The sequence below is a fragment of the Maylandia zebra genome, linkage group LG14, assembly GCF_041146795.1.
Source record: "Maylandia zebra isolate NMK-2024a linkage group LG14, Mzebra_GT3a, whole genome shotgun sequence".
In the NCBI taxonomy this organism is placed as follows: Eukaryota; Metazoa; Chordata; class Actinopteri; order Cichliformes; family Cichlidae; genus Maylandia; species Maylandia zebra.
The window spans coordinates 21822419-21835641 of record NC_135180.1 but is presented as its reverse complement, the minus strand read 5'-3'; the positions used below and the strand labels follow the sequence as shown (position 1 = coordinate 21835641).

The 13223-nt window shown below is 38.7% G+C and overlaps 1 protein-coding gene across 3 annotated transcripts; it reads right to left on the bottom strand.

Annotated features, from left to right (window-relative positions):
* Positions 1-508: 508 nt before the first annotated feature.
* Positions 509-13160, bottom strand: scn3b (sodium channel, voltage-gated, type III, beta). Of its 3 annotated transcripts, XM_024804814.2 has the most exons (7): positions 12971-13160; positions 12385-12613; positions 10180-10355; positions 9849-10077; positions 7178-7316; positions 3446-3529; positions 509-1527 (listed from the first exon to the last, which is right to left on the bottom strand). In XM_024804814.2, exons 2-6 carry the CDS (start codon positions 12437-12439, stop codon positions 3466-3468), a joined length of 663 nt encoding a protein of 220 aa, XP_024660582.1. In that variant the 5' UTR covers positions 12440-12613; positions 12971-13160; the 3' UTR covers positions 509-1527; positions 3446-3465. The 3 variants fall into 3 exon arrangements, with proteins under 3 accessions (XP_024660582.1, XP_024660581.1, XP_014262842.1); XM_024804813.2 differs by having other exon boundaries at positions 12385-13160; XM_014407356.3 differs by lacking the exon at positions 3446-3529 and having other exon boundaries at positions 12385-13160.
* Between the last annotated feature and the right edge of the window lie 63 nt (positions 13161-13223).

Genomic DNA, 13223 nt, shown 5'->3' with positions numbered 1-13223 from the left:
TGCCTAATCACACATTTTCTCTAAACTGAGTGGTTCCTAATTACATTCATAGTCTTGACATGGAAACTGGGGGAGCCAGGGATCGAACCACTAACCTTCCAATCAGTAGGTGATCTGCTCTAATGCCTGAGCTACAGCCACTCAGTGGTAAACATGAGTAAACCCTCACTAGGTTTTGGATAAAGTGGCCACTCACAAACCTGTTAATTTGAAACGTTGGCCATAGCAGTATAGTATTGCAACATCGTATTTGGGTCTTCTAACTAAAATAGGAAAATAGGAACATAAATAGTGCCATCATTGCCAGACCTGGCAGTCAGAAGTGTCAGCTTGATGCCGGATCCGGGCCAGACCTGTTTTCTGTACTTACTACAGCCCTGCACATCCCCCTTATTCTGGAAATTGGGTACCAGTCAAAGTAGTCCGGCCCCTGAATATGAATAACTTTAAATGTCACAGTATTAGTAAAGGTTTTCAGTCAGCAACAACAGAAAAGCTTTAACACAGATTGTGGAATCCATTGTATTTGATATTTAAAAGCAGCTCACTGAAACATGGCATATTTTATATGTGTAACAGACAAAACCAACATGGTGGAATGAATCACAAAGTATATAAAGTTCTACAGTGCTGTATTATAGAAAGAGGCACACATTTAGTCTCAATAGCAATGCTACTGTAGAACAGCAACAGTCAAAGCATTGAGTACAAACTTCAGATTAACTGTATGAAGCAAGACTTGACCTATAGAATATACTTCAAGACCAGAGCTCAGTGTGGCTATGAGATTTTTACAGAGGAGAGTATAAGAAATTTATCAGTTCAGACCAGCTAAAAGTGTGTGATTTGAAACAGTATTTTATGCATATTTACACTCCATTTTTGTATTACACTTCATTTTGTTACAGCAAAAAAAAAAAAAAAAAAAGACAAATGCAGGCCCCATACAATATAAAAGCTGCACATTTTAGTTTCCTTAAAAAGACTTTTGGCCAATACAAATAAAACTGTGACCCAAAAATCTCAGCATGGTATAAAATTGTAAGAAAACTTAAAAAAAAGAACTGAAAAAGTAGTATATATTCAGTATACAAGATGTACATAACAGACTAGGACATTTTCTGGGATCATATCTGTTTATAGGTCATATAAATCACAGACGCACTACTAACTACCAAGAAATTCTTTAGTTAGTCCGCTCACTGCTCTGTCCAAATGAAGAATGGCTTGTAATTCTCTGATAAAAAGTGCAGTACAATGACATTTGTGTTCTTTAACCTGATGTAACTGTGAAAGCACTTGATTTTTAGAGACGCCTTGCACAAAGGTTAAAAAAAAACACTGGAGAGGAAAGGCAGGAGAAAAACTGAGCACTTGGACATTTTTGACTGGCTCCTCACAAGACACAGTCGATACACAGGGGCAGTCAGTTGGCAGGATTCCCATCGCTGCCTGGGAGTAATCATATCTTCATAGTGACACAGATAGGGTTGATGAAACCGATGTCCCACTGTTATTGGTCAATACCTAAGGAGAACAGAAAACATGCTTATCCTTATCCAGTTTTACAACACCACACATTACTGTGCAAAAGCTTTGAGCTTCCCCTCATTTCTTTATATTTTTTTCCTCCAAGGTGCCAGACTTTCCTTGGTAAAGAAGGCTCGGCAGCGCCTGCACTTTTTCCATGTCCTGAACCAGAAGCTGCTGCTGTCCTTCTACCGCTCCTCAGTGGACAGCGTGCCCTCTTCCTGGTGTTTGGAACGCAGGGGCTACTAAGAACAGGAAGGCTGCACAGAGGGTAATTAACACCACTCAAAAATAATTGGCTGCCCTCCGCCACCTCTGGAGGTCAGGTCTTTTGCACTACTTCCAAGCACTTTGTTCTCTTCTATCATTTTGTATATTGTACATTCCTCTTGATTGTATAAATTTCTCCTGTTTGTAATTTATTCCTGCTGTCTTACTTATAATATTATTCCTTCTCAGTTGGCGTGGAGCACCCATAATTTTGTTGTACATGTACAATGACAATAAAGGGGTATTCTATTCTATTCTATTTTTAATTCGGTCCTTGAACATCAACATTTTCAGAGGAATGTTTTCTTAAGCCACTTAACAATGACATTTGAATCATTCATAAAAAAGACCCCTAGTTCAAGGGATGGACCAGTCTGTGTTTTGTCTACATATAACATGACACGAAGAAATCCAGCAAAGACCTGACACAGGAAGTGAGATCAGAATTCAGTTGATCCATCTACTGTTCACTGAAACCTCATCAGAAGAGGTCTCAGTGGAAGGGTTGTTGTCAAGGATGGGGAGAAAAGGCTGAGGTCTGCCAAATTACAAAAGAACTGTACTGAACTGGCAACAAGGCAATGTCAGTAGGCATGGAGGAGGTCAAGAGAAACAATGAGTGATTGCAGCTAAAGCACAGTGGAGGCTCTGTCATTGTTTGGGGAGGCATTTTAGCAAGCGGTATCTTGTCAAACTTGATGGTATTACAAATGCAAAAAAATACCATCAGAGTTTGATCCAACATGCAATACTATCAAGAAATTGTCATGAAAATGATACCAGACATGCTACTAAAAAAAGCATACGTGAATAGGAAAACACACAATGACACACTTTTAGTCATGAATTCGCCTCCCCAGAGCCTGGACCTCCAAGTTATTAAAGTGTGTGTGTGTGTGTGTGTGTGTGTGTGTGTGTGTGTGTGTGTGTGTGTGTGTGTGAGGGGGGGGGGGGGGGGGGGGGGGATCATCTTGACAACAAACAGAACAAAAGGCACCCAATGTCCAAAGAACAGCTTTGAAAGTCCTTCAAGAAGCCTGGAGAACTATTCCTAAAGTTGCTTAAATAAATGACAAGAAAGCTTGTTTAAGAGTTCAGGCTGTTAAAGAGTAAAGATCAAGTTGGTCAAGTAAAGGTAAAGTAAATACCTGCATCCATTTTCCAATTTCCTTGCAAAATGCAAATAAATGGTTCAAGACTTTTGCACAGTACTGTGACACCTACATCCTAAACATGCAACTGTGCATAACATTCAATGTGCTAGAAATCAATATATCTAAAATGAACATGCTTACATTCCCCACACTTTCAGATACTTCATTCAACACTGCTTGCATTAATTATGTGCAATCGTTCCTAATGGAAAATCATTGAAAGTGGGACAGATTGGACACTGAATGGTGACTGAATAAAAATGGAGGATTCGTGATTAAGTGAGGCCGTTTTTTTTGTTGTTTTTTTTAAATGTCAGAAATGAAAGCCCCTTTGAAGGGGATGAGAAAGAAGGGCACAAGGGGTGTTGAAGCAGCAGACTCCTCCACAGAGCTGCACAATTATGAGTGATAAAGGTACAAACACATGAATTGAAAGACAAGGGATGATTTCAGTGATTAGAATTGGGATGAGAGAATCACATATAAAATACCGTGTCATTGAAAACCACTGTTATTCTGTAACAGGAGCGGCTGGATTGTCTTTCTGCTCAGAGGGAATGGCTAGGTAGTTTGTCCTGTGGGCAGATTGGCAGAAAAACAGAGGTGTGTCTAAGACCTGGTGCTATGGGCCTCTCTAGCACCACACACCACAGCTACTTAGTGCTCATGACAGTGCAACAATTCTGAATTTCCGTTTTGTTTATTGAAGCGTGAAAATGTGACTCTAATTCACAGAAATTAAGGAATGAGTTTTACCAGATAAAAAATATCTAATCCGAGCAGTGCCCTAGGGACTGCGTGGAAGGCACATCAAGATGTGCAAGATGTGACATCCTAATTCAGCATTTTACAGCCAACCATCAGAATGTTTAAAAAAACAAAACACAGTACTTGCACTGAATATGCTCCCAATTCAAAAGAGCTGCACTGAAAGTGTGTAGATGAAGAACACTTTATACAAGTGAAACGAGTTTTGTGACTGTAAGCACATTTCAGAAATAGCCTAATTTAACTCTTTGACAGATCACATCGTTGCCTCCTATCTTCTCCTTTAGGGACATGACTAATACGTTCTCAACCACTAATGCATCACAAAAGGTAATCTCAAAATGTCCTACTTGTGCTACATATGGCATTCTTTGAGTGGGTAGACCTTCTGTGTTGTCATAAGGGTCACTAATGGCTAATGGCCAAAGCCTATGCAGTCTTTCAGCTACAGGTAGTGACAAGCAGAGATGGGCAGTAACGCGTTACTTGTAACGCGTTACTGTAATCTGATTACTTTTTTCAAGTAACGAGTAAAGGAAGGGATTACTATTGCAAAATCGGTAATTAGATTACCGTTACTTTCCCGTAGGAACGCTGCGTTACTGCGTTACTAAAACCGTGATTTTTTTTTTGCGAGAATGTCTCATGACAGTGACGTAAGCAAGTGCGACGTTGGTGACAGCAGCTGTGTGCAGATCAACAATGGATAATATATCGAGTGCGGGAGAGAGTATGAGCGTGCAGCGTTTAAAGTGTGGAAGTACTGACCTTACTTTGAGTTTGATTCCATAAAAAGTGACAAAAACATTAGTGTCCATCGTGCGTGGGAAGAAAACTTCTTTTTACAGCGAAAAAAACCCCTAAACTTCCAAGCAAGCACCGAGTAGCTACGACGTGATGGGAAACTCACAGAGACACTCGCGCAGATTCTTCAACTGACCGCAGCACACCTACACCAGGGTAACCCTCCGCCTACCCTGCTCCTGCTTTACAGGTGAAAATAGAGCAAAAGGACCGCTGAGTCTTTGACTTTATTTATTTTCTGCTGTGTTTTACTTGCATCTGTTTGAAAGAGTGAGTGAAAACACAAAAAATATTTTATTTTATGTGCTGGAATGTGTAGAAAATAGGTTTAAATGTTAAACTAATTTATTCAAGTCAGAGAATGTTGCATATAATTAAATGTTTTGCTTGATGCATAAAGTTAAAAGATTAAAACTGATAAAACAAGTTAAAAAAAGAGACTTTTCCATTTGATTACATTTTGTATGATGGATTATGTAGAAAAAGTAGAATTGGGCTGAAAGATCTATCACTTTATCACCTCTTCAGGTTGTAAATCGTGTTTTTAAAAAGTAACTAAGTAACTAAGTAACTAAGTAATTAATTACTTTTGAAAATAAGTAATCAGTAAAGTAACGGGATTACTTTTTGGGGGGAGTAATCAGTAATTAGTTACTGATTACTTTTTTCAAGTAACTTGACCAACACTGGTGACAAGGCTACAGTATTACAGCTGAGAAAACTCAGATCTAATAGTTTTTTGAGATTTCTGAGCTTTTTGACTGTTGCGGTTGACTTTAAATTAAAAAGCTTCTTTCTTTTGCTTTACAACTTTTCGTTTTTGGGGGTGTGGCACTGTTACTTGATAATGAGAAGGTCCTTTCTGTGTCTATGTGTTTCCTCCCATAACAACTGGTTATTTTAAATTGCCCAGTGTGCGAATGGTTGTATGTCTTTCTTTGGTTCAGCGTGTCCCATTTCCTCTCGCCCTACGACACCTGGGCCGGAAGGAAATGGATGGATGGAACTTTTGGTTTCTCCTATATTTCCGATGGTTCACCAGAATCAGTGGAGCCACTTGTATTTAATTCATGGGGGCAATTCATTTTCCAAACAAAATTAAAAAAGTAAAATTGTTTAAATTGGAAATTAAAAGTGTGATTGAGACACAAAAGGTCCCCAATTCACAACTAGGAGAAAACACAATGCACACCGCGAAAGAAGAAGAAAATTCAAGCTGCTGAGGACATCGAAATGCATAAATCTTAGAATATCAACAGATAAGAAAACTCAGAAAGCCTTTGAATCAGGTTGCCTTGATATTTTGAATTTTTGGAGCATTTTATTTTTTGATAATTGGACTATTAATTTATCTGTCAATTTGTCTACTGTTCATAAAATTGAACCTAAATGCTTCAGGAAAACACAGATTGTAATACCTACTTTGTAAAACTCAGCGACCAAGAAGTGTCAGTGATTTACTGCTATTTAAATTAAACCATATTAAAAAACAATACTGATTACAAAATAGCCCCAAAGTCCGTCTATCTGTCTGTGTGTCTGTCTATCTGACAACACTGAAACATTGGCCTCACTGGCCAATAATGCTGTAATTTTTAATTTTGTGCTTGATTACATTTGTCACTACACAAATATGAGATAGTACATGACTGTTTTCTAAAGTTTGAAAACTGTGAGAAAAGTTCTGCATTTTAATTCTGCCACTTCCAATAACTCTTAATTACCTGTTAGTGCTAATAGTAAAATAGAAAGCCAATGAATAACCGAATATTTTTAGAGAAGTTTAGTTTCAAATTTAGTTGAAAATATAGTTCTTTGAAATATATTAGCTCACAGAAACACTTCACTATTTATTATGTTGTAATATGTCTAAACCCTGGATATTGGGTCTTGTGAATATTCAGCAATGTTGTGCATATTGTGCAGTACGTGGACTTAATCTGTCACTGAAGGAAGCAGATATGTAGTGTAGCAGATTCAATAAGTGTTTGCAAAATAAAAATAACCGGATCAGCACATGCATGATTGCTCTCTTCAGGACATAAGGTCCCTGTACAAAAGTTGTAACTGTGGGTTGTGAAGGTTAGCTGGCACCACTAAAATCCAGTGGGAGCTGACTATAAAGGTGCATTTGGGTCTTTGACATTACTGACAAGGCGATGCAAAATGCCCGTCACTGATGGAGCTGAAAATCCATCACGGATGTTAAAAGGTTGTTTAGAAAAAAAGAGCAGTCAGCAGTTTAGGTAAAAGACAGATTAGTGTTGCAGGAGGGTTACAAACTGATGGACTGAATTACTTCTCTGTCTGTGTGTTTGCCCCCCTGCCTCATTCCTTCACTCTCAGTCCCTTTCTTCCCCGATTGACTCTTAAATCTCATTTCCCTACCCACCATATTTTTTAGATTTTAAATTACAATTATGTAACCAGAAGTCCTAAGCAAATACACACTTACAGCTATTTGTGCACTTCCTTGGTGACTTCAGACTTTCAAATTAATGTAAACCCACTGCTGAGTTTTGACTCATAACGCATAAATATCTGAAAATGTGACGTCATGGTTGTGTTCAGGACACACGCTGTTTAAATTCGCTGTTCAGTCACATCCCTGCTAACATTTATCTGTCTGTGCATCTGTACATGAGACTCACGCTGTGTCCTGGGCCTGCTCATCAAACTTGGAGATCTTCCTGTAGCAGTAGACCATTTCTACCAACAGCCAGAAGGTCAAGAACACCAGCAACACATACATCATGATCTCAGAGTAGATTGCAGTGGTGTCGTCACTGGCTGCAGAGTTAAAACAGTGGCAAAGCACATGTATTATTCATTATGCATGCTTCCTTGGAATACCGCGAGCAGAAAAAAGCAGAAGAGACCTGATCTTGTACAACACTGCTGATCCACAATCATTTGTCATACATAATTTTTTAATGCATTGTCTTATGTCTTTCACTGAAGAACAAATCCAATTAAACAAATAATAAATATGGTTATGCAGCTACAACAATAAAGCAAACAAAGGTGTTTTATTCAGGAGCATCCTGACTGTAGATACTCTTAAAAAGTGATGCAGAAACTACTTCATGTTGCATTCATAATATTATGGCCATACCTGTAATATAATGAAAAAGACCCTACAGAGTTAAAGGTGCCCAGTGGAGATTTTGCAAGGCTGCTTTTATACCAAACATTTCCTAACAGTGTTCACTGTTTTGTTGCAGAGCTTATCTTGTTGTTACATATGTGTATGCAAACATCTCTATCGAACATTCGACCTAAATCTGCATATAAAAACACTAAATCTCCACAGGGTATCTTTAAGTATGAAAATAGGATGAATATGCAATGTCACAGAGGTTCTCAGAGCGTGAAACATACTCTAACTTTAGAATCTGTCATAAAAATAATTGCATGCTGTTTTTGACACCAGAACGGCTTTTGTTCCTTGTAAACAATCCTCTTCTGCTCATTAGCCATTCTGAGATGCTTCTGGAATAAGTAATAGCACATAAATCATCCAGTCCTATTCTAAATATTACATACTTAATATACACTGAGATTAGCTGCAACATTAAAACCATTCACAATGCCTGCTGGGATTAAATTCTGCGAGTCTTGTATACAACTATGACGCTCTTCACCAGCATAGACATTATAGAACATATGGCTACACAATAAAACTAATTAAGAACGAGCCCAAGGCACTGCCTCCAAACTCCCTCCAAATTAACCATGCAGGTGAAGAACGAGAACAAGCCCCACCTATGGAGGCACCATCCTGCAGGTACTAAGGAATCTGCTGCTTATTTATTATCGTGAGACAAAGGCACCCCCAGAGCAGGCATACAAAGTACTCGACAGGTGGTTTTAATGTCACTGCGGTTCAACAGATAGTTTATTTTACTGATAATTCAATATCCAGTCAGTGAAATCAAACAAATATCTTGTTTGATATCTTGTCAACATCCTATTGAAAATGCTTTCTCATTTATTGCTTTCTGTCCATTGTTTACAATGGAAGACCATTAGAACAGCATCCCATTAACAACCCATTAAGAGCAAGAAGAGGGATTACAAGCAAGCGGAAGCTGTTTCAAAGTGCACATGGGCACCTTCGGCTGTTAAAGAAAGTTTTCCTTTTATTGTCCTTCATTTGTTTTCATAACGAGTGACTGTGAACCACTGTGTCACTTAGTGTATAACAAATTCCAGAAAGCCTGCTGACCAGACAGCTGACAGCTTTTTCTGATTTGATTCAGCAGCCCCAGCAAAAGGAGAATATTAGTGAAATATAATCCCTTTGATGGGAAAGCATGGATATGTCAGCCACGAAGTAATCCATTCTACCACTATGGATGCCATTACTGCAACATTAATGTAACCATGGTCTAGTGTACAGTGCACTAGCTGCAGGCTTTTTGAAATCTGAAACAACTGTTCTGTGAAATATGGAGGACAGGCTGTGAATATAATAAAAACAATCTACCGGTAACTGTACTCTATTCTTCAGTCTTCTTTTTATGGGTGCAAACTCTTTAAATCAAACTAGCCTATCGCCTGATAGCTCACAATATGTTATGTGCAAGCATATATAGAAAATGTAAGGTTAGAGAAATGGGGAGAGTTGAGTAATTTCAAATATACGTAGGGTATATTCGATTAAGGTGGAACATGACACATTCAGCAAGCCAAGCATTCAGGAAGCAGAATACATTACCCCTTATTATAGATAGCAAAGTAGCTGGTTTGAATTAACACCTTCACTGACAACAGAAGAAAGCTTTGATGGACAATAAAGGCAGACAAAACAACACACAGTTATTCCTTTTAAACCAGTGCAGTCACAAGAAAGGGGGAAAGAAGGAAAGCGGTGCAGTTAGTGGCAGACTGCGTTCACACACACAATATTAGATGTACTATTTTTTTATCTACTGTTGGTGATTTGTGCAACATAAATAAACATAAAACACAGACTAGTCTTTCTCTCATCTCAGTGTTAAATGTGCAGGTCTACAGTGGAATCGTCACTTAAGGTGTACTGCATTTGCAAACTCTTTTCATTAAGTGAGTTTGGAGAATACTCGTTAACAAAAACAAATCTGCCCTGTTAATATTAGAGCATGTGGGGAAAATGGAACATACACAAACTAATGCTGGGAAGATATTTGAGAGAGAGATTTTTCATCATATCAGTCATTACTAGCTTTTTAGTTTCCATTTATATTTGACTTATTTCGTGTTACTGATGTGGAAAAAAGAGCTAAAGTTGAGCACAGGACACAGGTGGATAGCGTGCAAGAATTTTACATTTAGGCATACCTTTCTCCTTCACAGTCAGGTTGATGGTCTTGTTTACTTCGAAGACTGGAGTGTATAGTTCAAAGTCAAACAAACGACGAATTTCACAGGTATACAAACCACTGTCATTATGGGTGACATTACGGATTTCAATGGAGACCTCTTGTAAGTCCTTGCTTCCGTTCCAGTTTAGACGGTCCTTAAATGGATTATCGTCCACATTGGAATTGTTAGTGTTATATTCGTATATCTAGGAGAAAGGAAAAGTGTGCAGGCATTAATTAAATGCACATACAGTGTGAGCAAAATCCCAATGTGCTAGATCATTTACAATAACGTAGAAACAACTTACAAGATATGAAATATTTTTGCCTTTTGTTGGACTTGGGGTGTAAAGCCATTTTACAAATGTCTTTACGGTGACCTCCTCCCTCTTCAAACAGGAGATGCAGGTCAACTTCATGGCTTTTCCCACAATTGCTTCTGTGTCTGACTGGACATCGACACATACCGGCATGCACAGGTGGACTTGAGAAGCATGGAAAGGTTACATATATTTAGTTTACCGCAATGTAATTGTAAAAAAAAAAAAAGAGAGAGAGAAAAAGAGTAGAAAAAAAGAAAGCACACCCTCTTTGGTTTCACACATAAGAATATAATTAAAAATAATCTCATCCTTAGCAGGTCTTTAAATTCAACAAATACAACCAAGATAAACTAGAAAACATGACATCCTACACTGTGTCATTATTTCCTTACAAAAACTAATCCAAAATGCAGAAGCTACGTGTGAAAAACAACATACACTCTTACTGCCTCCATATGAGTTAAAAGGCCAGGTGCTGCAAATCAAACATACTCGATTAATTGATCATCTGGAGCATTCAGGCGTGAGTTAACACAAAGCCAAGGAAGAAAGACATCGGCAATGGAGAAGCAACTGTTACTGTCCATCAATCTGGGCAGGGTTATTAGGTCTTTTCTTAACAGTCTGAAGTCAATCATTAAATGTTAAGATTATTTTAAGACTACAATGGCACAGAGTTTCTTTCCCACTGTCAGGTGCATGCTCAAAGGGGGGTTGTCTGATTGTTGGGGATTTCTCTGTATTATTGTAAGGTCTTTACCTTACAATATAAAGCACCCCGAGGCAGCTGAAGTTATGATTTGCTGCTATATAAATAAAAGTGAACTGAAAGGAAAGTGAATTAATTGGTTCTATAAGCTACCGACTGCTTCTTTTAGCTTAGTTTTTGGCAAATCAATAACAGTCTAACATGTACTGCTGTACATGTTAGGTTCTATTTACCTAATTTTAAGACCTGGTAAAGACTAGATACACTTTTGCTATATTCTGTTATCTAAAACCTTAGAATTGGGTTCATTTTCAGAGGGTTCACCTTCTTTTTACCATGACCATATTTTTTTATACATGAATGATGTGACAAGCTGAACCCACTAAACATTAAGAATGTGCTTTCCAAAGGTTTAAAATAAAACAAATACTTATGTATTCGATTTTGCAAAAATGTACTTTCTTAAAACTGACCAACACAATGGAAAGAGGAAACAAAATATATAGTGTATTTGTTTTTAGGTGTCAAATGTCCCTTTAAAGATGCACTTATTACTGATCAAATTCCAAGCATTCTGTAGAATCTGCCGCGATGCATCATTTTTTAGTTATTCATAAACACATGCTAGAACAGTTTTAATGCTTTGTAATAACTTAATGACCCACTGATGTGTGGTGGTCATCGGGTCTCACACTGAACCCAATGTTGAACCAGATGCAAAGTCAGTGAGCATTAAAAAGATAAACTGGTTTATAAAGCTCTGTGGGCCATTGGAGACACTTAAGTCACAATATTGATAGCAAATTCAAGCCCTAATGATGGCCTCTGCCCATTCGTATTTACTAGCAGTGGGAGGAATAAATGGATAGAGGGAGTGCAGAAACTGTGGGTAGTGTAGGAAGAGGGAAATAATACAAAAGGGAGGAGCTAATTGAAATATAAATGCATTAGTGGTAGAAGAATATTGGGAGAGGCGTAGGAAGTGAGTAAACATATGCAAGAAAAAAAATTCAGTGGATTATAATCACAAAGACACATTACTTGTGTTTATGTGACTGGGCCCAGTGCTCTTATATAACCCAAAGCCCGCTGGGCTGACAGTGACAAACATTGATTCTATCCTCTCTCTCTTTTTTTTAAAGCTGAGGGCTCACACAAACACATGGAAACAGAGCAGAGAAATAGAGAGGAAGGCATGAAGGGGACAGAGGAAATGGGGAAAGTGAAGAAACTTAACCCCAGTGGCCTCTCTTCAATGATTCTATTCATTTCCCTTAAATGCTGACAACATTAAGCAGTGAAGGGCTCTGCAGACCAATGGGACTGCTCTGAAACTGGGTTTTGAGTTCACAGCTTCCTGTGTGGTTCGCAAGCCACTGCCAAGGCCCCTGATTACTCATTGTTGTATAAAAACGTACGATAGAAAATGATAAGTCCACAGTCAAACAGGATATTTTGACATCTTGCAGAATTATACTTACCAAGATAAATCAAAAGTACCAAAGTTTGCCGATGAAGCTTATATTGCGTTACCATATTCAGCTCTTTGTGGAGCTGCTGGAGGACAGTATCGCTTTAACTTGGTCTTTTTCTCAAGTAGTCTTCACACGAGGTCTGGTGTGAGACAGAGGAGTTGTTGAAAAGACTTCAGGACCACGGACAGCGCCTCTTCTCGGCCGATAAGAGCGCAGGTAACTTTCCTCTTCGTGTCTGAAAATCCACGCCAAGAACTCTTAGAAAAGACGCGTTTCTGATTTACACATTCAAAAAGGGTTCTTCTTGGATTTTAATCGTTATTTTGAGGCGCTCATCTAATAACCGAAGCGTTCATATAGCCCTTAATGCGCAATTCTCATTTACACAGTAAGAACTAAGTTCATCATTTCCTCGACTCGGGGAAATAAACAAGTCCGTGATGTGAGACGACTACATGAGTGATCCCACAGTTTCTTCGCGCATAACTGCTGTCACTGAGTACGGACCCATCCAGAAACACCGCGGAAATCTTTCTAGAAACGGGCGGATAGCATCTGGAACCTGTGGATTCTCAAAAGCCGACGTACTCACTTATTGTTGCGAGATCTGAAGTCCTGATTACACACATGCAGAAAAAAGCATCGAGGCCAGTTCTCTCATTTCACCCCTCAAAGAATAAGCCTACTGACTGTCAGAAATCTGTTTCCTCCATTAGAGATGACTGATGACATTTCCCAGCCGCGGCTCAATGTCTTTGTTTTTCAGCAGTCACTTAGCGCTGGCAGGGGCAGAGGGTTTGATACGCATGCGTGAGTCACTCCCTCCTACGCTACAGTGTGCAGGA